We start from the raw sequence: 22,312 nt of genomic DNA, 5'->3' as shown, positions 1-22,312 counted from the left end.
AAAAAAAAAAAAAAAAGGAATTCAGACAAGGCAGAGGGATACTGGCAGGCCAAGCTGGCTGCAGCTGGGGTTGTAGCTGAGGCAAAGGCTCAGGTGTGGGAGGAGTTCGGTGAGGCCTTGGATAGAGACTCTTGATCAGAGAAGATTCTGGCAAACCATCAGGTGGCTGATACAAAGGAAGCAGGACTTTACCAGTACCTTGTATAGTAGAGGTGGGGTGCTGTTCATCTCAACCATTGATATCCTTGGAAAACTTCGAAGACCTTCTTAATCTCACTAACACATCTTCCATGGGGGAAGCTGAGTCTGGAGACTCTGGGGTGAGTCAACCCATAACTGAGTCTGAGGTCACCAAGGTAGTTAAAAGCTCTGTGGCAGCAGAGCTCCAGGGGTGGATGAGATCCACCCCATGTTCCTCAAGCCTCTTGATTTGCTGAGCTGTGTCAGTTGACATGTCTTTCCAATATCGCATGGGTTAGAGTTAAGGAATGGCCGCTTGATCCACAGACTGGAGTGGTGGTTCCCATTTTCTAAGAAGGGGGTGTGTTCCAATTATCGAGGAATCATACTCCTTAGCCTCACTAGTAAGGTCTATTTAGGGATGTTGGAGAAGATGGTCTGATTGACTGCCCAACCTCAGATTCAGGAGGACCAGTGTGGGTGGAACACTGGACCAACTCTTTACTTTTGCTAGGGTCCTCAAGTGGGCATAGGAGTTTGCCCAACCAATCTACATGTGTTTTGTGGACTTGGAAAAAGCATTCAAACATGTTCCTTGGGGTACCATGTGGAGGGTACTCTGTGAGTACGGGATTGGGGGTCTGTTACTACAGGCCATTTAGTCCCTATGCAAATGGTGCGAGAATCTGGTTCACATTGCCAGCAGTAAGTCAGACTTCTTCAAGGTGAGAGTTGGACTTCGCCAGGGCTGCCCATTGTGATCAATTCTGTTCTGGACTTTTATGGACAGAATTTCTCAGTGCAGCCTAGGGGTGGAAGGGGTTAAGCTTGGTGGCCTCAGGATTCCATCTCTACTATTTGCAGAGTGATCTCCAGCACTCACTGAGCAGTTCGCAGCTGAGTGTGAAGCAGCTAGGATGAGGATCAGCACCTTCAAATCTGAGGCCATGGTCCTCAGTCAGAAAATGGTGGGACACTATGTCCGGGTTGGGAGTGAGATGCTGGCTCAAGTGAGGGAGTTTGATTATCTCGGGGTCTTTTCCATAAGTGAAGGATGGAGCAAGAGACTGACAGATGGATCGGTGCAACTTACGTAGTACTGAGTGCTCTGTACTGGTCCACTGTGGTGATGAGGGAGTTGAGCTGCAAGGCAAAACTCTCTGTTTACTGTTTATGTTCCTACCCTCACTTATGGTCATGAACTTTGGGTAGTAACCGAAAGAACAAGATTGCATATACGGCGGACAAAATTAGTTTTCTCTGCAGGGTAGCTGGGCTCTCCCTTAGATATGGGGTAAGAAGCTCGGTTATCTGGGAGCCGCTGCTTCTCCACAGCAAGAGGAGCCAGTTGAGGTGGCTCAGGCATCTGATAAGGATGCCATCTGGACGCCTCCCTAGGGAGGTGTTCCAGGCATGTCTAACTGGGAGGGAAGACCCAAAGCACACTGGAGAGACTATGATTTGCCATGTCCTGGATGACTGAGAATCTACACCCGCATATCTGATGTATCTTTTTGGTTAAGCACATATTTGCACACCTGGTGGTTGTGTTTTACCCAGTGCTTCTCAGTTATTTTCTGTTATGCCCCCCTAGGAAAAAGAAAACATTTTAACTTACAAAACAAAAAAGATTTTTTGCACTGAGCAATTTGGTATGCCACCTTATATGATGCTAACAGAGCTCGCTGGTTTAATGAAGTAGCATTCACAAAGCAGGATGATTGTTGGCAATATTCTGTATGTTTTCGCTGAAAAATCTCAAGCGGCTTATCAACGTGATTTGGGTGTAGTTTCTTTAAGTGACACCTCAATTTATTTGGCTTCATGCTGTCTGCTGCAAACATTTTTAGACACAGGAAACAAATCAGTCTTTCCTCATCTCCCACCGTCGTCACAGTGAAGCTAAACGCTACATACGCCTCATTGTATTTCCTCGTTTTCGCTTTTGGGTGACTTTGGTTTGTCTCATCATCTCCATCTCTCTCCGCCTTTCTTTTCATCCCTTTTAAATATTTTTCCATGTTGTCTCTTGAGGGTGTTTTCACTGCACTTGATTTCCCACTCTGCAGATACTGGGTGCCAAAGTGCACACTCTGACAATGAGAGCGTCACCGCCACCTACTGTAGTGGATGTGCAATTACACTTTAGTCTAGTATGGCCAAAAGAAAAATAAGCATGTTCCCCGATGTCACACGTGCCCCCCACCCAGGGGGGTTCACCCCACTATTTGAGAAGGACTGGTTTAACCTATTAGGTCATAGATGTGGTCATTTGAAAAGCCAGTGGGAAATGGCAGAAAACGATATCAAAAAATATCTTTCTATATCTAAAGTAGATAAATGTGTGTAGTGTTCTGCATAAAGTGTGAAGCTAACATTGTGCTTATATTTGTGCAAATATGTGTTAAGTTTTGGGAACTGGAAAAAAGAGTGTATAAGCATTCATAAAAACTGTAATAAGAAAAACTGAATGCTTATCAGTGACAGAATTATGAAGTAGACTTTTATTGCACAATGCTACATGCAGATTTGATGAAGTTGCTGAATCTTTACAGGAGCAAGCGTGCTTGTGCATGCATGAGAGACTGATAAGCCAGGTGTGGCAGGGCAAGTGCAGAGAGAAAAAACAGTGGCAGGTGGCCAAACACAACAGGAGAGAATGGAAACACACTAGCATACAGGTATAAAAAGAACTATTTTGTCCAAGTAAGTGGCAGATTGATGGACTGGATTTCTTTGATTGTCACTGTACAGTGTTGTTGTGGAACAACATGCATCTTGTGCGGTGTGTGAAAATATGATGATTATCGTGTCAAAGACATCTGTGGGTGTACAGAGATGTAACTGAGTGATGTCAGATTGTTTGACTTTTTAGAAATCTATTAGTGAGGACTTTGGATAAATATTCTAAGGTAGAAGATGAGCAGAAAATGTATTCTTTGGCAATTACTGTCAAAAGATGAGAGCAGACAACAATGTTTTTGATCATATGTGTCTGCCTGTTATCAAAACATCTCAAGAACTAATGGACAAATTTTAATGAAACTTAAACAAAAGGTAATTATTGAATATCCATCTGAAACTGATTAACTTGGAGTCAACCGAATTAAAGAAGGCTACCATAGTCAACTGACCATAAAAAACACAAAAATGGCTGTGACTTAGTCAATTTTACAGATACTGACTTGTGCTAACAAATTGCACAAGATCTTTATTTAATATTTTGCCATTAACTATTTATTTAATCTCTGTAAGACAGCAGGTTCATGTGGCGTGTAACCCAGAGTCCTAAAGGCCTGTGCACAACAGATGATATGTATGTATGCAGGCATGTTTAAGCTAGGCTACAGCCCCACACACATTTAAGACCTTTACCATCATCCCGGTCCCAAAAGACTAGGTGGTGCTCACACCAGTAGCCATGAAATGCCTGAAAAAGTTGGTGCTCACACACCTAAACTCTGTAGTTCCTGATAGAGCTGGGCAGATCGATACTAAGTCAGTATTGGCATCAGATCAATACTAGCGTGGTAAGATCGATACTTTAGTTTCAGATTCCCTCTTGTCTGCACCGCTGAAGTTTTGTTATAAGAGGCGACAGCCAGCCAGGTCCAGTTGACTGTTGTTGTGCTACCTGTATGGGTCTGCCATCCTCTGTTCCAATCATGTTCCTCCACTCCATCAGTGACCGCTGCAGGGTGTCCAAACCGGTCTCCCACAGCCGGATGTAGCCACCCATATCGACTGTGACCACACTCCCAGAACCAAAAGTAGCCACCAGCACGTCACACTCTGACACCTTGGACAACCAGTTGGTGTAGGGTGACCTAGTCTTTGACCTGTCAGTCACAAATATGCAGGGAAATCAAGACATGGCCACCCAGAAAGGTTATCAATACAAATGGATAGAATGGAAAAATCCCCAAAACAAAACACAGTTTTTACCGGTCTTTAAAATTAGGTTAAATAATACCTCAGATCAACAACCAAACATGGAATATTGTACAATATTATTTTTTCTTTGACAAAAACGAATCTAAAATGAATATATATGGTGTGTGTGAAAATCTAAATTTAGCCCATGAATAAAGAACTTGTAGAAACAACTTGCAGCTCTTTTTACCTTGGGACTGGAATATATTTGAGCTTTTTGGATGTGAGGTCGGTCACTTCCAGGTATGCTGATGCCATAGGTGGTGTGACATCTAAGAGACAAAGAAAACAGTAATCACAAGATCACAACATTTACAGTTTGAAATCATTCGCAAACTCAAACGTGAGCTAAACTCTGACCTTTGGAGTATATGTCATTCAGATGCACTTTGTTAGGGGGGATGGCTCGAACTACCTGATTGGCAGAGAGCAGAGAGACACAGTTCTCCCTTTTGACGGCTCCGCTCTGAACCCCACCTGGAAAGAATGAGTGAGACCCACCCTTGCTTTTCATGTTTAACAGGTCAACAGGTCTCCTGAAGCTATACACCTCATAAGGTGACTGCGCAGAAAAAAAAACACAAAGAGGAAAGTGTCACCATGTTTGTTTGCACAAGTTGTACAGCTGTGTTGTTGAGCTGTGAGGACATTATTCTGTGAATGACGAGTCCGCATTCTCACTGTTTTCTTCTTTACAGTTTCTTCTGTACATTTTTTGCAACCAAACTACTTCACCATATTTTGTGCTTTTTAACTAGTCATATATATGTTTGGCTCAATTGGGAATAGTGTGAAAGACTATGGGCTTTGTAATTTTTTTTACTTCTCAAAATATTAAACTTCGTTTGAAATAAAATCTCTTTGATTACTTCAAAAACATTGTTTTTTTTATTTGCTTCAGCTTACTTGCTCTATTCTTATGCTACTTTTGACTTTTACCTACCTACTGCTCTGCTACTTTTAGCTTTTAGCTACCATTTAGCTTCTTTTTTATCTTTGTGAATAATACGACTAAATTCTTCTACTGTATATAATTTTTGATGGTAAATCTTTTATTGCTTTTGCTTTGTCATGGACATGCACAATGTTGTTATTCACAAGTGTACAAAGACAGTCTGTTTAATTTTTTATCTTTTAGCTACCATTCTGACCCTTTTGACTTTCAGCTACTGTTTAGCAATTTTAGTGACTGTTTTGTAAAAGTTAGCATCACCTTTGTCCATTTTAACAACTGTTTGCCATTTTTACCTTTAGTAACTGTTTTACAACTTTTAGCAATTGTTTTGCTAATTTAAGTATCTGTTTTACCAATTTTATCTTTAGCATTTGATTAGCTAATTTTAACTTTTAGCTACTGTTTGCAGCCTTTAGTTCCTAGCAACTGCTCTGCTGCTTTTAGTTTTTAGCTTGAGTTCTGCTTTGTTAAGCTTGAGTTTTTCTCCTTTAAGCTTGTATTCTGCTCATTTTGTGTTATAAACCTTTGTTTACTCTTTTCAGCCTGTTTTTGGTTCATTTTAGCCTTTGCTCTGCTTGTTTTTACTAGAAAGGTACTCATTCTAAACTATGAAATCAAACATAAAAATGATAACAATATTAAATGATGCAGTTTTAAAGAGGTTACGCCAGTAGTTTTCCAGATACATTGATATGCAATTATGAAATGTGGGTATGCACACAGTGTAAACAAAGCACTAGATGAATGTACCAAAAATCATGTGGAAGCTTGGATCACATGATTGACCTACATTAGGCTGGCTACAGTCAAAGTAGGTAAACAAATATGGTTGATTCAGACAAGCATAGAATCTTGGAGAAGACATTTTGGTCAAAAAAATAAGAGTGAATCTAATGCTGAATGTGTAAGAACAAGTCAGACAAGTCTCAGGAATAAATATTGAGGGGTGGATAGGGTGGTGGATAAAGACTGAGGTCAGCATTCAAACACACACAGCTTTTTCAAAACTTTTTCTAGACTTGTAAGTTTACTTTTTCCACCTAACCTATATTTTTATCTGCATATGTTACTCAACAAATCTGAGCTAGTGTCAAAAAGATCAGATTTCACAATCCCAGATGGTTCTTCCACTGTTGACCTACTGTATTTTCAGCCATTTCAGTAGTTGGTAGTTGTTGAGAAATTTTTATTCCAAATTTTTTTATATAAAGACAGAATTTTGTTTCTTACTTTATGATTATTTTAAATTGGTCTTTATGATTTTGTAATGACTTCTTCAGGAAATTTTAGTTAAGGCATTCACGTTGCGTTTTCAAAGAAAATACACCTCTACTTATTCTTCAGTTTAGCTTAAGAATCTACACTTGAGAAACAGTTTTTTACTTTTACTTCATTTGTTTTTTTGTTTGTTTTTTTTACATTTTTCAGCAACAAGAGTCCCTGTTGAGTATTACCTATACTTAACTTAGGTTCATTATAAGAATGTGTGTCCCAGTAATCCCAAAAGTCCAGCTTTCTGTGTAACAAATGTAAATAAGCATTTAATTGTTAATTGTTATGATTATCCATCTTTAATAAGTCATGCTTGTAGTTACAATAAAACATATGTATGATTTACCAGTCTAACACATCTAATACTTTATGAAGTTGTTCTTTTTTTTCTACCAAATATGCTAGACACTGCTGCACTTTATTTTAAACAGGTCTTATAAAAATTATGATAAAGATAAGGAAAGATAAAATGTTGATATATGTGATGTGATGTTAAGGTATTGGAGGGAAGATAAACGGTAATTAATTTATCTGCTGAGTTTTTTTGTGACAGTACTTCCATTTAATATCTTAGAAGACATTTTTTGTAGGCCACAGATGCAGAAAGTTGAATTTGGAAAAAAGATGTGTTTTGGGACTTTTTTGAAAAACCTATAAAAACTTTTTGCTATAAACCTTTTGTAAATCCACAGGCAGATTTTTCATTTAACTAGGTGTTTTAAAAGGAGCTATTTCAGAAGCTAGTAGTTTTTATTCCTAAAAAGAAATCTGACTCCAGTGGTATCTAACTGGAATTGGTAGGTCAATGAATTCAAATTAAAAAATAAAAAGTAAAAATCAGAACTGCCAAAGAAAAGTGTGAATAATGCACTTTAACCATAATCTCACCATGAGATCTGGGAAGCCCACGATGACCTGTGCCAAGGAGCTGCTGTCGGCCAGAACACGATTTGGCGAAACGATTTTTTGATCCAGAGCGATACTGAGGTTTTCATTGGGTAGCTGCTCACTTGACACCATGTGGGGTACAGAAACCTCAGCTGAAATTATGAAAGAGAAAAGCAACAGAGCAAGATTTTGAGTGAAAACATGAAGATCTAAAATGCTTGTATTCATTTATAGAAGAGTTTATCTTGATGTCTGTGATTAAAAAGAAATGTGCTCTATCAGTCCTTATAAACGTAAATTAGATGTTCATACATATATAGAAGTTTACTAATTACACTTTTACACTAAACTTTGGTTTCCTGTATTTGCATTTATTTTTAACAAAGAAGTTTTGAAACTAAAGGTTATAAAACAGAAAAACTGAATTTTAAATTAAATTAATAGAATAAAGAAGGCTGCATAGAACTGCCAGAAGGTAATGGTCATGTTACACATGGTTCTAATAAACCAGGATAATAGTTGCTGATGGGGCACAGAAGTTTGACAAATGCAGTCAGTATCATTGGTCCTTACTTCATATCATATTCCTCTTATCATTTTACATGGGACTTTAGTTTAAAGGTGTTAGAAGTTCATATGACCAATGCTGAAAGGCTTACAAACACAATGTGATTCAGCCTTTAAATTATTTATGCTTTACCACATTTTGTTGGCAAAAAAGTGTTAATCTCAGTTCTGATTTAGAAAAGCTTAGTTCTCAAATGGCTTGATTTAAAACTTAAAGCTGAACTGAAGTCAAATCTCAAAATATTGACATCTCATGAATGTTATTTAGTCAAACACATCTACACAACCTTCCAGGAACCAATCTTTCTGACCTAAAACTTAAATAACTTGTTTTTAGAGTTTTAGTCAATAATTTCAGAAATGGGTGATTTGTGGGGTAGAGTTGCTGTCCTGGGTTCATGACTGTTGGCAGACAGACTTTGTCTGTTAGCAAAACTTCTCATGAACAAAATGGACAGATATTAATGAAACTCAGAAAGTAATCATTAAATATACATATACAACTGAATAACTTTTAGTGATTGTAATTAAAAATGGCCGCTACAGTTAATTAACATTAGCTTACACAAAAATGGCTACAACTTAGTTAATGTTACAGATATTGTGCTAAAATCTGGTGTGTTAGTAGCTGAGAAGGATTCACAAAAATACTCCAAGCACTACAAATTGCATAAACTTTGGTATTAATTTTTAGTCATCACTGTCTGTCAGGCACCTTTTGTAACTTGGTGTGGACCGTGCGCGCCGTGCTCCATTCTACCATCTGCTCTATTTTACCGTATTTCCACTGATTACGTAGCATACTGTCCCGTCTTTTTTGAGAATACTGCACCGACGTAAGCGCCAAGTATAAACGCCTGCACCACGCACTCAGGTCCGAGCGCTGTTCACAGAGCCCTGCGGGACTCTAATGAGCCCTGAGGCCGAGCCTCCTTCAGCTACCTGGAGTTAGCAGGTTGTCAGAGCCACAGCAATAAACATTGAATGAGCAGGTTTAACTAAAAATGGTTAGTTGAGCTGAAATTCAGCAGGTGGCTTTACAAGACTGAATATGGTAAGCATGGTTTGTACTTAGTGAAAATGTTAATATCACGCGTGCTAATTTATCCATGTTTACCAGCAAAATGATGCTATTAAATTCAGCATTAGATAAGTTTTGTTTTGTTGTTACACGTAGTGATCCAACATGCAGCCTGTGCCACAAAAAGCACAGTACAGAACAGCATCTGTCTGTTCTCTGTTGTTATTCATTGGACTGGAAGTGAGACGTGTGTTGGTGCTTTGTTTGCACTTTTTCATTTATGTTAATTTAATTTATTTGTAAATGTGACTTAAATTAGGTGCAATCAATTAGTATTTATTTTAATTGTATTTTTGTTTAAATAAGTATTTCAAAAGTGCCTTTTTGTAAAACTGTAGTTGTGTAAATATTTGGCACAAATATCCTACAATATGACATAATAAATAGCCTAGTAAAAAATCTTTTTTTTTACTAAATCACAGTCGGCCGGCGATTGGCTGGCGAACAGCCACCTGCCACCAGGCTTAGCCTCTTTTCTGGGGGAAACCCTGAATCTCAAAAATATCTACTGAACTGCTAAACAGATTTAAGTGAAACTCTCAGAAAGTAATCACTACCTGTACATCTACAACTCTTTAACATTTGGCACCAACCTAATTCAAGATGGCAGCCTAATTGGCATTAGCCAAATTGCTCTAACTCTGTCAATTTTAAAAAATACTGAGATAAAGTTTGATGTTTTGATAGCTGATAGTCATTTCCATGATATAGTGTAAGGGCTAACACATTTTGCAAGATGCTCCCATATTGAATGAGATTGCACATATGGTCATTTACAAGGTTTCACTAAAACTACTAAAACCGTCCTTTTTTTTAGAATAAGATGATCTCAGACTAAAACTCTGGCATGAAATGCACTATGTTTCTTATGTTATAAGCACACCTGAGCTTGATCCATGACCAGAGTTGACAGTGTCTTCATTGATACTGTGAAGCTGATACACTCCAGAATCTTCAGCAGCCATGTGCGTGGGCTTGATCAGAAGAAACTTCCTATAAAGTTAGACATACATTGTTTTAAATAGTAAAATAATCTATTGACCTTTAAGGAGAAAATTGAACTCCATCACCTACTTGTTGGTGGTGCTCTCTAGCAACAGCCAGCGATCCTCTGCCACCAGGAAGACCATCTTCAACTTGATTGGAAGGGAGATGGACTGAACACGTCCCTCTAGCATGTCTAACACCTCCAGCTGGTTGCTGCACATACAAACACAAAACAGAAGCTGATACAACGGTATTAGATTGTGCTTTTTAGCAGTGTTTATGATAATTTAATGTGGAGTACTTTACCCATCCTCCTTGTAGAAGAGAAGCCAGTTTTTATGAGCAAATTCACGACAGATCTTATGGCCTCCCTGCAAACAAGCAGCATACATAAACACAATAAAGTGAGATATTATTTATCCCTAATTATTGAATGAAAAACATTCCATAATGCAGTAAAGTTAAATTGACAAAGACAGTCATATAAAGCATAAAATGGATTACATAAAGGAAAAAAACAAGTCAAGTCTTTTCTGTCTTGAAAAAACACAGAAGATCATTCTTGAGAATTTTGGGAGCCACAAGTCTATTCTTTGGCGAGCATAAAACTTCCGACCTGTTGTTCTTTATTGCTCCACCAGTTTGAGGCTCTGGAAGGAGTCTGATCACTGCCCGGGAACAACATGAGCCTCTGCACTGCGCCTGTTACCAAGTCCAAATGGAGCACTGTGTTACTCTAGAACAGAGACAAAAGGAACAGACAAACATTCACACACTAAGGATATTTAGACTTGTGCATTACACAATATAATTTACATGACTGCCCAATAGTCTCTTTGCAAATTTATATAAAGGCCAGAAACGCCCTTTGAACCTTTCTATATTTTGTCATGTCCACAAACTTTCAAGTATTATTCTGAAATTTTATTTGACAGACCAGCACAAAATAGCACATATGTCATGAACCATGTTTTTTCAGTGTTCAGTTTTCTGTTTTTAGGTCTATTTTTCATTTTGTATGAGGTTTATTTTCTGTGTTTTCTTTGTATTTTTTTTTTCCTGTGCCTCCCTATGCACTCCAGCCATTCAGTAATTTTTCACTGTCAGTTTCTGCCCTGTTGTTCAGTCTGCTAGTGTGTAAGATTGAGCAATACTACCTAGACATGGTTGTGCTCACCTCTACGAACATTTTGGGCCCTGGAACCCAACTCCTGGAAAGGTGCTGGACTCTTTCCTACCCTGGCGTGTGTGGAGATACAATTACCTGGCTGAGTGCCTCAACGTTTAAGTTTTCCCCAATGAATGAGAACCTCTCTGTGGTTTTGAGAAGCAGGGGGGGAAATAAAAGTTCAAATTACCCACCCTTCTTGAAGTCTCAAGATGGTGTCCTAGGGATTCTGTTGTTCTTGTGGGTGACTTCAATGCCCAAGTGGGCAATGACGGAGTTATCTGGAAGTGGGTGACTGGAAGGAACGGCCTCCCTGATCTAAACCAGAGCAATGTTCTGTTATTGACTTCTGTGCTAGACATGGGCTGTTCATAATAAACACTATGTTTAAGCATAAGGGTGGTCCAAAAGTGTACCTGGTAACAGGCCCTGTTAGGCCAAAGGTCAATGATCGATTCAGTATTTGTGTGATAAGACCTGTGGCCCTATGTTTTGGACACTGGGGTAAAGAGAGGGGCAGAGATGTTAACTGATCACCATCTGGTGGGGAGTTAGATCCTGTGGCAGGGGAGGCCGCTGGATAGACCTGGTAAATCCAAAAGAGTAGTGAGGGTAAACTGGAAGCATCTGGCAGAGCCCCCTGTCTGTGAGACCTTCAATTCACATCTCTGAGAAAGCTTTTCATGTGTCCCAGGGGAGGTCAGGGGCATGGAATCAGAATGGGCAATGTTCACGGCCTTTATTGCAGATGCTGCTTCCAGGACCTGTGGCCTGAAGGTCATTGATGCCTGTCACTGCGGCAACCGAAGGACCTGCTGGTGGACAACAGTAGTGATGGAGGCCATCAAGCCAAAAAAGGAGGCTTTTATGGCTTAGCTATCCTTGAGGACTCCTGAAGCAGGAGAGTGTGTTCCAACTACCAAGAGATACAACTCAATCACACTTGCTTTAAAGGTCCATCTGGTTCCCATAGAACTAAAGCAGGAGCGGTGTCTTCATTGTTGGCACAAAGTTGAGCTTGTTCTTGGTGCGGGGTTGGACTCTGCCAGGGATGTCCCTCGTCTCTGATCCTGTCTGTGCTGTTCATGGACAGGATCCCAAAGTGCAGACAAGGAGGGGAGTGGGTCTGGTTTAGGAACCTCAGGGTTTCCTCTCTGTTTTCAGCAGATGATGTGTTTCTGTTGGCAGCGTGCACTGGGATGGGTCGCAGCTGAGTGGAAAGCGACTGGGATGAGAGTCAGCTTCTCTATGTTTGAGGCCATGGTTCTCAATCGGAAACGGTAAAATGCTCCCTCCAGGTTAGTAGTGAGTCTTTGCTTCACATGGATGAGTTCAAGTATCTGGGAGTCTTGTTTGTGAGTGATGGTAGGATGGAGCGGGAGATGGAGCAGGGCCTTGTCTGCAGTAATGTGGGTGTTGCTTTGGTCAGTTGTGGTAAAGAAAGAGTTAAATCAAAAAGCAAAACTTTCAATATACTGTTCCATTTACATTATAACCGTCACCTATGGTCATGAGGTTAGGATCATGACTGAAAGAAGGAGATCCCAGATACAAGTGGCTGTAATGAGCTTCCTTTGTAGGGTAGCCAGGCTCAGCCTTAGAGATAAGGTGATGAGCTCCATCATCCGGAGGGAGCTCGGAGTAGAGCCACTGCCCCTTTGAATCAAAAGGAGTCAGTTGAGGTGCTTTGGGCATCTGATAAGGATGCCCCCTGCCTCCTTTTGGAGTTTTTTTGGGCACGTCCTGGTACGAGACCTCGGGGCAGACCAAGAATTGCCTGGAGAGTGTTGCTGGGGAGAGGGATGTCTAGGTTTGTCTCCTGGACTTGTTGCCTCTGCGACCCGACCACAGACAAGCAATAGAAGAAGTATGTATGTATGGATGGAAAATCAGGGGCTATCCCTCAGGAGGGGCACTGTCATGATCCGTGATTTTGAGTGCTTAGTTTCATGTTTCAAGGTTTATTTTTCATTTATTATTGGGTTTAGTTTCTGTGTTTTCTGAGTTCAGTTTTCCTTTCTTATACATTCCTGTATTTTCCAGCCACTCTCAATATTTTTACAATGTCAGTTCCCACTCACACCCAGGCATTCTCACCTGTTCCCAGTTGTCATTAAATTCCTTTATTAAAGTTTATTTTTAAGTTAATACTTTGAGCTCCTTGTGCTAAGTCTACATTCTTGGGTCTGACCCCTGCAAACCTTGACATCATAATTGTGAAGTGTAAGGAAAATGTTAAATAGTTTTAAATGTTTTAAAATTCAAAATCTGATAAGTGAAGTGTGCATTGCTATTCACCCTGGTTACTCTGATATCTCTAACAAAAAAACAAGTAGAACACACTGTCTTCTGAAGTTTCCTAATTAGTAAATAAAGTCCCTGTGTGTAATTTAATCTCAATATAAATACAGCTGTTCTGTGTAGGGTTTAGAAGTTTGCTACAAAACATTATCAGTCAAACAGCATCATGAAGACCAAAGAACATACCAGACAGGTCAGCGATAAAGTTGTTGAGAAGTTTAAAGAAGGGTTAGATTATAAAACAACATCCCAAGCTTTTCACATTTCATGGAGCTCTGTTCAATCCAAGATCCAAAATGAAAAGAATACGGCACAACTAAACGGCAAAGCTAAACTAAACCTTTCTAAAACATGAGCTAAGATAATCTAAATGAACTAAATGATTAAAAGTAACATAAACAGATGAAAAACTAAGCTAAGAACACAAATCAAACTAATTCATACTAAAGAGAAATTGACGAAGATATAAGATAGATACTAAGATACCAAGATTTAATAAACTGATAATAAGCTAACATGAACTGAACTGGGATTTAAAAGCCTCAGCTGAAAAGATCAGAAATGATGAAAGCTATATCGAACTAAAATAAACTAATGGTACCGGAAGGCTAACTAAGAGTTAAAACATTCCAAAAAAAAAAAGGTGCACGGAGTGTGCTTTATTAATCTGCAAATTGAAGTATGATGCAGGTCAAAATGTTTTCCTTTTCCTACAGCCAGCAGAGGGTACTCTTCTCCAAGTAAAAGCTCCTGGATGTTCCAACTCTGATGTGAAACCCAAATTACGTTGATACTCAAAGTTAAAACTTAAATATAGGAATATTGTCTGCAGACGTCCTACACGTTCTATTTGAAATTGCATACCTTTCCAGACTCAACTTGTTTAGATTTTTCTGTGAATTTACTGGATTTTTTTCCCATTCTTTGCACCAGTTTCATTTCCTGTACACTTGTGTTAACATATAGGATGTGAGAAGTTTTTGCTTCAGTTTAAAAAGAAATAGTCTCTTTTTTATTGAACTTACAGTAAGATAAACAATTATGCATCAACTAATGTAAGATGTTTTTTTCTTAAATACCTGTTTTATTTTAACTTTGAAGATACATATAACTTTTTTTGCTTTGAAATAATATTTTTTATCAGAATTCTACAAACTCTTTCACCCCTACACAAACATAAAAAATCTGGCTAAGTTTATATTTTAAAATTTTCTTAAGGTGTTATACACGAGCCTGTCTATGCTTGTTGGAAAAGTGGTTAGTTGCATTTTCCTTGAGGACATTACAGATATTACAGACAAGATAAAACAAAGACTGATCTCTGTTTCCTGTTTCAGCTTTTCAGAGTTGGCAACCATTGCGGCAGATGAACCCAAAACTGGACATGTATAGTGCCTATAAAACGCACCCCACCCTAGATGTTTCATGCTTTCATTGCTGTCATAATTCAACAAAAATAGATAAGAGAAAAAAATACAAAGTAGATGGAAAGAAAAACATTATTGTTCAGCTGTTAACCCTCACCCCCAAAATGCAAAAAATGCCTGAAAAAAGCATAAATTTGAACAATTTGGAGTACATATAAATGCTTGGTGTCTTAGTAAAGGTAACAATTTACATTTTTTGGCAGTGCAATCCAATTTATTGTTTTGGTGACTAGGATTTCAGTAATAAAGTTGTAATATGATTGGCTGTGGAGGGCTCATATATCAACCTAATTGGTCAAGTCCTGGTGTATGTTACAGTATGTTACCTTCGAAACACTGCAGGACGCTTTAAAGTGAAACAAAAGTAAATACGGAATGTGGGTATTGCTTGTTAAGAGGTTAGAATTTCTTAAAAGTAATCAACATCTGAAATATGGAACAGGAAGACACCATAAAGAATAAACTCATAGTGATTAAACCTACTCTAGTACATTAACTTTAGTTAAAACATTTATATGCACTAAATATCTTTTTCTATAATGGCAATGTGGCCCCAAGGTTGTTACCATGGCAACATTACAAAAATGTTTACATAGACAGAGAGTATATTTATCTTGTATACATCCTGTGAACAATACCCTGATTATTTGAGTACATTTTAGAAATTATAATTGCAATTTTTTTTTTTGGAAAATGCAAAAGGAATTGAGTCTGAAAACAGTAACGCCAGAAAAAAACGCTTTTCTGCAAAAATCAAGTGTGACTGAACAGCATGGTGCTTTCACTTGAAGCCAATTATAAATAACCCTTAGCAGAAGTATATGAACTTCTGAAATTTAGGCCTATAAATATTTGAAACCTATATGTCTTCACAAAAAAGTTGCACAAGAAACAGGAGTCATAACCATCATCTCATGAAGGTCATGAACAATTAAAAATGTAAATGGTTACAATAGGATGAAGTAAACAGAAGTAGTCCAAAAATAGCTGAAGAAAAAAAATATTAATAATATTACTAATGTTAATATTATTGTCAAAATTAATAATAACAAATAAAGTTTTATCAGCAGAGATATTTGAACAGCTGAATAATAAAAATGTGAGTATTTGACTCTAAGATGTTTAAGTATTTTTTCTGAAGTGTGCAAAAATAGCCAAACTGATCTGTTGTAAAAGCAAACACTATTTTTTTCAAGCTGTTCGTTTTCTGACTTTACTGAGTTGGGATTTGAACCGAGGATTCTGGTTTGTGGGTTAGAACTTATCCTCTGCGCTATTTCATGAACACTAATTACATTTAAGGGATATGGAAGGCACATAAAGCTGCAGGAGGTCAGACAGATACACAAGAGCCTGACCATTCAAAGCCTTATAGATCATCATTAAAACTTTAAAACAAAGAGGGTGCCAATGAATGCGAAATGGCGTACGCCAAAACATTTCAGATGGGCACGCCGCATGCACGCATGTGCCAAAAAGTGATAGTCTGCCAAAAACTGATTTGGTGCGCAACCGCAAAGGAGCGTGCACGGGGGGGAGCGGTATTAAAGCGTGCCTTCTGTGCGCACTGAGGGTTTGGAAAGGGGGTCTTGAATGATCATGATCGGTGATCACTTAAACATTTGGTGAAATCAAATCGAAGAAAAACAACAGTAGAACTCTGGGCTACGTTTAATAGTGAAAGTAACAGCATTCCCACACACAATGTGAAGGGAACTCAAGGGATTGGGACTGAACAGCTGTGTAGCCTTAAGAAAACCACTAATCAGTGAGGCTAACTGGAAACAGGCTTCAATTTGCTCGGGAGCATAAAGATTGGACTCTGGAGCAATGGAAGAAGGTCATGTGGTCTGATGAGTCCAGATTTACCCTGTTCCAGAGTGATGGGCTCATCAGGGTAAGAAGAGAGGCAGATGAAGTGTTGCACCCATCATGCCTAGTGCCTACTGTACAAGCCTGTGGGGGCAGTGCTATGATCTGGGGTTGCTGCAATTGGTCAGGTCTAGGTTCAGCAACAGTATGAGCTCAAAGAATGAGGTCAGCTGACTAATTGAATATACTGAATGACCAGGTTATTCCATCAATGGATCTTTTCTTCCCTGATGGCACGGGCATATTCCAAGATGACAATGCCAGGATTCATGGGGCTAGAATTGTGAAAGAGTTGTTCAGGGAGCATGAGACATCATTTTCACACATGGATTGGCCACCACAGAGTCCAGACCTTAACCCCATTGAGAATCTTTGGAATGTATTGGAGAAGGCTTTGCACAGCGGTCAGACTCTACCATCATCAATGCAAGATCTTTGAGAAAAATTAATGCAACACTGGTTGGAAATAAATCTTGTGACACTGCAGAAGCTTATTGAAACAATGCCACAGCGAATGCGTGCCGTAATCAAAGCAAAAGGTGGTCCAATGAAATATTATAGTGTGTAACCTTTTTTTTTTTTTTGGTGGCAACTTTTTTTTGGCCAGGCAGTGTAATAAAAATTCCTCAAGATATGTTTTTTGTAAACCCTATCCTGTTTTCTGTGACAGCAACATTCTTTTAAAGCCGTTAGAATGAATGTCATCTCATCAATGTGATTGTTGAGTCATACGAACTTGTGTGTGTAGGTGTGTGTGTGTGTGTGTGTGTGTGTAAAAGTGAATACCTGTTCCTCATGCAGTACCACCTGTCCATCCAGAGGACTTCCAAGTGGAGCAATGGTAACAAATGGCTGCCAGACACCACTGATAGTCCTGGGGAAGACGTCATAAAGCTCCATACATTGAATTGTCTCCCCACGCTCTTTCATGGAGTACAGGCACACTGGGTTACACATGGCTACGAACAGGGTATCTGTCAAAACACAAGCAGCACTTCTGTACATTCAGCTATTTTTTTTCCAGACATCCACTTTTATTTTTAAAAGCCAGACAAAATAAATAGTATTTTTTTACATTTAAAAATATCAGCATTTTTTTTTCTTCTAAAAAACAGAGAAAAAGAAGGTTGTTTGTAGAGCACAGAGAGTAAAACCACCATCAGCAAATGTTGTCTCCTCCTTTTGGTCAACACAGAAGAACTAGATGAACTGAGTGGTCTTCTAGACATTTAAACTTCACAAAACTACAGAACTCTGGGTCAACAGTTCCCTAAATTTATTGCTTTTGACCCACATAACAAATGTGGCAGAGACTCAAGACTTCATGTAGGACCTTTCATGACATCAGTTTTGGAAAACATTGCTATGGGTGAAGGTATACCAACCCCAAGGCATTCCCAGGCCAGTTGAGTGATATAGTCCCTCCAGTGTGTCCTGGGTGAGCCCCGGGGTCTCCTAGCAGAAGAACATGCCTGAAACACCTCCACAGCGAGACATCCAGGAGGCATTATAACCAGATGTCCAAACTTCGACAGCTGGCTCCTTTTGATGTGTAGGGACAGGAGTTTTACATTGAGCCACTCCGAGATTTCCAAGCTCCTCACCTGTTCTCTAAAGTTGAACCGGGTCGCAGAAGAAACTTATTTTATTTGGGATCTCATTCTTTCGGTCACTACCTAAAGCTCATAACTATAAGTGACGGTTGGGATATAAATCAGGAGCTTTGCCTACTGGCTTAGCTTTGACTTTACTACAACTAGCAATACCATTGTGTGGTCATAAGAAGCAGTGCCCATGGAGTGGCAGTCTGGGGTGGTGTTCCCCATCTTTAAGAAGGGAGACCAGAAGGTGTGTTCCTCTTCAGCCTACATGGAAAGAGCTACTCCATAGTACTGGAGAGGAGGGTCCTGTCAATAGTTAAAACTCGAATTGAAGAGGAGCAATATAGTTTTTGTCCTGGCTGTGGAATCATAGACCAGCTCTTTACCATCACTCTGGTGCTAGAGGGAGCATGGGAGTTTGCCCAACTGGTTCGTGTATTCTGTGGATTCGTAGGAGTATGACCGTGTCCCATGGGGCATCCTATGGGGGTGTTCTCAGAGTATGGGGTGGACAGCATCTTACTGAGGGCCAATCAGTCCCTGTGCCAAAGGAGCGTGAAAGTCAGACCTGTTCCCAGGAAGGGTAGAACTCAGCCAGGGCTGTCTTTTGTCACTGGTTCTGTTCATAACTCTTATGGACAGAATTTCTAGATCCAGCCTTCGGGTGTCGAGTTTGGTGGCTTTTTGAGCATGATGTTGTCCTCTTAGCTTCATCAAACTATGACCTCCATCTCTCACTGGAGGAGTGTGCAGCCAAGTGTGAAGCAGCTGGGGAGTGGATCAGCACCTCCAAATTTAAAGCCATGGTTCTCGGCTGGAAAATAGTGGATTGCCCACCCTGGGTTGGGAAAGGGGTTTTGCTTCAGGTGAAAGAGTTTAAGTATTTCATGGCCTAAAATATTTGGATTTTTTTTTATTATTATTATTTAAGATCATTTACTTGGTTGTTTGAAAAACACTGTGTTAAATTTTCACAAAAATTGGAAATTTGAAAGTGGTCTAAACTTTAAATAGTACAGATTTCCTTTAAATTCAAAATAACTTAATTAAAAAGATTAATAAAAACTAAAATATTTCTATATAAAAAAAGAGCACTTTTTTGTTTCTTTGGGTGTTTTTGTTGGCCTACTTTTCATGCCTCAACTGGTCAAAGCTGTTTTGGGTCATTGGTTTAAATGTTAAGGTGAATTGTTTGAAAATAATAATAATGGGCTTTGAAATATTTGTTGATACTGCTCCCAGGAGAGATCATATTTCTCTAATTTTATCTTTTCTCTACTGGCGTCCCGTAAAATTCAGAATGGAATTTAAAATCTTAACATACAAAGCTTTCAACAACCAAGCTCCATCTCATATTAAAGATCTTAATGTTCCATATTTTTCTAACAGAGCACTTTACTGTTGACTGAAGATTTATTTGTGGTAGAAAGAAAGGAAGAGCTTTTCAGTTTAAAGCTCCTCTGTCAGGATCTGTGTTTTAGGGTGTTTTTGAATTTCTCAATTCAAAAACGCAGATTGGCCTCAGTCTCCTAACAATAGAGGTTCATTAGGGTCCTTGTTAGCCTGGCTCACTGATGGGCCACTCTGGTCACAGCTCAAATTCCTCATTCTCTGCTTTTTTGAATTGAGAAAGCTCCTCAGATGAGAAGCAAAACGTCTTCAGCTACAGAATAGAAGTCCAGTTGTTTCTGTTTTTAACGGCCGGGATGAGGATCAGTGCCTCCAAATCTGAGGCCATAGTCTTGAGCCGGAAAAGGGTAGAGTGCCTTCTCCTCCACGTCGAGAGGAGCCAGTTGAGGTGGCTCGGGCATTTGATTAGGATGCCTCCTGGACGCCTCGCTGGTGAGGTGCCTTGGGATTCCCCCGGAGGAGCTGGCCCAAGTGGCTGGGGAGAGGGAAGTCTGGGTCTCCCTGCTTAGGCTGCTGCCCCCGCGACCCGACCCCGGATAAGCGGAAGAAGATGGATGGATGGATGGATGGATGGATGGATGGATGGATGGATGGATGGATGACTGCATTTGGACTTGAATCTGGATTTGTTTTAAATTGAATTTGGGTTTATAACTTAGATTTTAGTTTTTTTTTGTTTTGTTTGTATAGTGTCCTGAGATCACTTTTTTTGGTGAAATTGTGAGATTTACATAAATTGTACTGACTTAACTTGAACTGTTTTATTTGTAGATTTTTAATTCCTTTTTTATTTGTACATCATTTGATTTTCCTAAATACCTCTTAATAAATACAAAATCTGAGCACAAAAACCTCAGAATGGACATTTATTAGTGTGCTTGCGTGAGAGTATACACTACCATTTGTGCTGATGACATCACAGACGATATTAACTTCATTCATGGGAATCTGCCAATGAGCTTTCTCCTCGGTAAAACTCAACGCCCTGCTTTCCTGCCTGTTGCATGGATAACTTTGGACACGTAGAAACACAGGGCCCTGGAAGCAGGAGTTACACAGTTATACCAGCACACATACTCACACACAACACTGGTGTTTAACATTTATGCCTGGCAGTCTGTTTGAGTGTCAGGGACATCCCATAGGTGTTCATTTTTCTTACTACTGAAAATGAAAAAAAGTACTTGAGGATGTCTGTAACAACAAATACATGTCTGTTTCCATTCATCCATTAATTAATTAATCCCTAATTATTTATAAGGTGGTCCTAGAGGTGTTTCTGTTTAAAAAAATTCTAAAAAAAATATAATCATGAAGAAGTGTTGTGCGCACATATATTCACCCCTTTTGCTTTAAAGCCCCAACCAGTGTGTTCAGAAGCCACACAGTTAGTTAGATAAACTACAAATGGATATTATTTAAAGGAGAACTGAAATCAAATTTCAAAATATTGCAATACATGGTTCTAATAAACCAGGATGATAGTTGCTGATGGGGCACAGAAGTTTGACAAATGCAGTCAGTATCATTGGTCCTTACTTCATATCATATTCCTCTTTTCATTTCACATGGGACTTTAGTTTAAAGGTGTTAGAAGTTCATATGACCAATGCAGAAAGGCTTACAAAAACAATGTGATTCAGCCTTTAAATTATTTATGCTTTACCACATTTTGTTGGCAAAAAAGCACAAGTGTTAATCTCAGTTCTGATTTAGAAAAGCTTAGTTCTCAAATGGCTTGATTTAAAACTTAAAGCTGAACTGAAGTCAAATCTCAAAATATTGACATCTCATGAATGTTATTTAGTCAAACACATCTACACAACCTTCCAGGAACCCATTTTTCTGACCTAAAACTTAAATAACTTGTTTTTAGAGTTTTAGTCAATAATTTCCGAAGTGGGTGATTTGGGAGGCAGAGTTCCATCCTGGGTTCATGACGTACGCTGTAACCCGGCCGGCCCCTAAAAGAGTGCTGCAGAACGAAGAAGCCGCTACTGTCTGGTTGTTTTCTCGTGGAAATAAAAGAAGAAGCCTTTTTTGAACATGAATAAAAATGCCGGAAGACTTTGCAAGAGTAATGGCTATACAACCATACCAGTATGAACCTGAACCGACGGCTGGATCTACGTAATCAGAAGAAAACAGATTTAGATTCTGATGATCACAAAGACCGTCATGGCTGACAAAACAACACACATAATCACAGAGTTGGGAATGTAGAATGGTGAAAACCAATTACCCCTAGATCATTGTCATGACATCAGCACACAAAACTAAAAATCAATAACACCATGAGGACAGAGCTAACGTTGCTAACTTAAACTAAGCCAATGCTAACTCAATGCTGACCAGATGCTAACTCGTATAAAATGTGAACCTGAGTTCTGATAGTAATTCACACATTCCCACACTTAAGGATCCAAATCTGAGGAAGGTTTTTATCTTTCAGGAAGCCCAAAAATGAAATTTTAGGGGTATTTTCTGGCCGGTTCAAACAATTAATTCCAATGCATTAGACTATGTTGTACTGGTATCCACTCACTGATGAATTACTCAATGCTCGTGAACCTCAGTGGCTCTGTGGACGTCGCACATCAGGGGGTCACAGAAAAAGCCGAAAACACCCAAGTGTTTTGTTCAATGTTCAGTATGAATATATATATATAT

The 22,312-nt window shown here is 39.1% G+C and overlaps 1 protein-coding gene across 1 annotated transcript in view; it reads right to left on the bottom strand.

Moving 5' to 3' along the window:
- The window catches only part of vwa8 (von Willebrand factor A domain containing 8), a 145,753-nt gene that overhangs the window by 48,993 nt on the left and 74,448 nt on the right, over positions 1 to 22,312 (bottom strand). Inside the window, exons 25-34 of the mRNA XM_037976242.1 lie at positions 20,542 to 20,680; positions 17,418 to 17,605; positions 10,480 to 10,599; positions 10,170 to 10,234; positions 9,951 to 10,076; positions 9,760 to 9,869; positions 7,229 to 7,380; positions 4,474 to 4,675; positions 4,304 to 4,385; positions 3,815 to 4,019 (exon numbers count right to left, since the gene is read on the bottom strand). Coding sequence (XP_037832170.1) covers positions 3,815 to 4,019; positions 4,304 to 4,385; positions 4,474 to 4,675; positions 7,229 to 7,380; positions 9,760 to 9,869; positions 9,951 to 10,076; positions 10,170 to 10,234; positions 10,480 to 10,599; positions 17,418 to 17,605; positions 20,542 to 20,680 — 1,389 coding nt within the window. The remainder of the gene's footprint in view (positions 1 to 3,814; positions 4,020 to 4,303; positions 4,386 to 4,473; positions 4,676 to 7,228; positions 7,381 to 9,759; positions 9,870 to 9,950; positions 10,077 to 10,169; positions 10,235 to 10,479; positions 10,600 to 17,417; positions 17,606 to 20,541; positions 20,681 to 22,312) is intronic.

The sequence above is a fragment of the Kryptolebias marmoratus genome, linkage group LG6 (assembly GCF_001649575.2).
Source record: "Kryptolebias marmoratus isolate JLee-2015 linkage group LG6, ASM164957v2, whole genome shotgun sequence".
NCBI lineage: Eukaryota > Metazoa > Chordata > Actinopteri > Cyprinodontiformes > Rivulidae > Kryptolebias > Kryptolebias marmoratus.
This window is presented reverse-complemented; position numbering and strand designations above follow the sequence as displayed.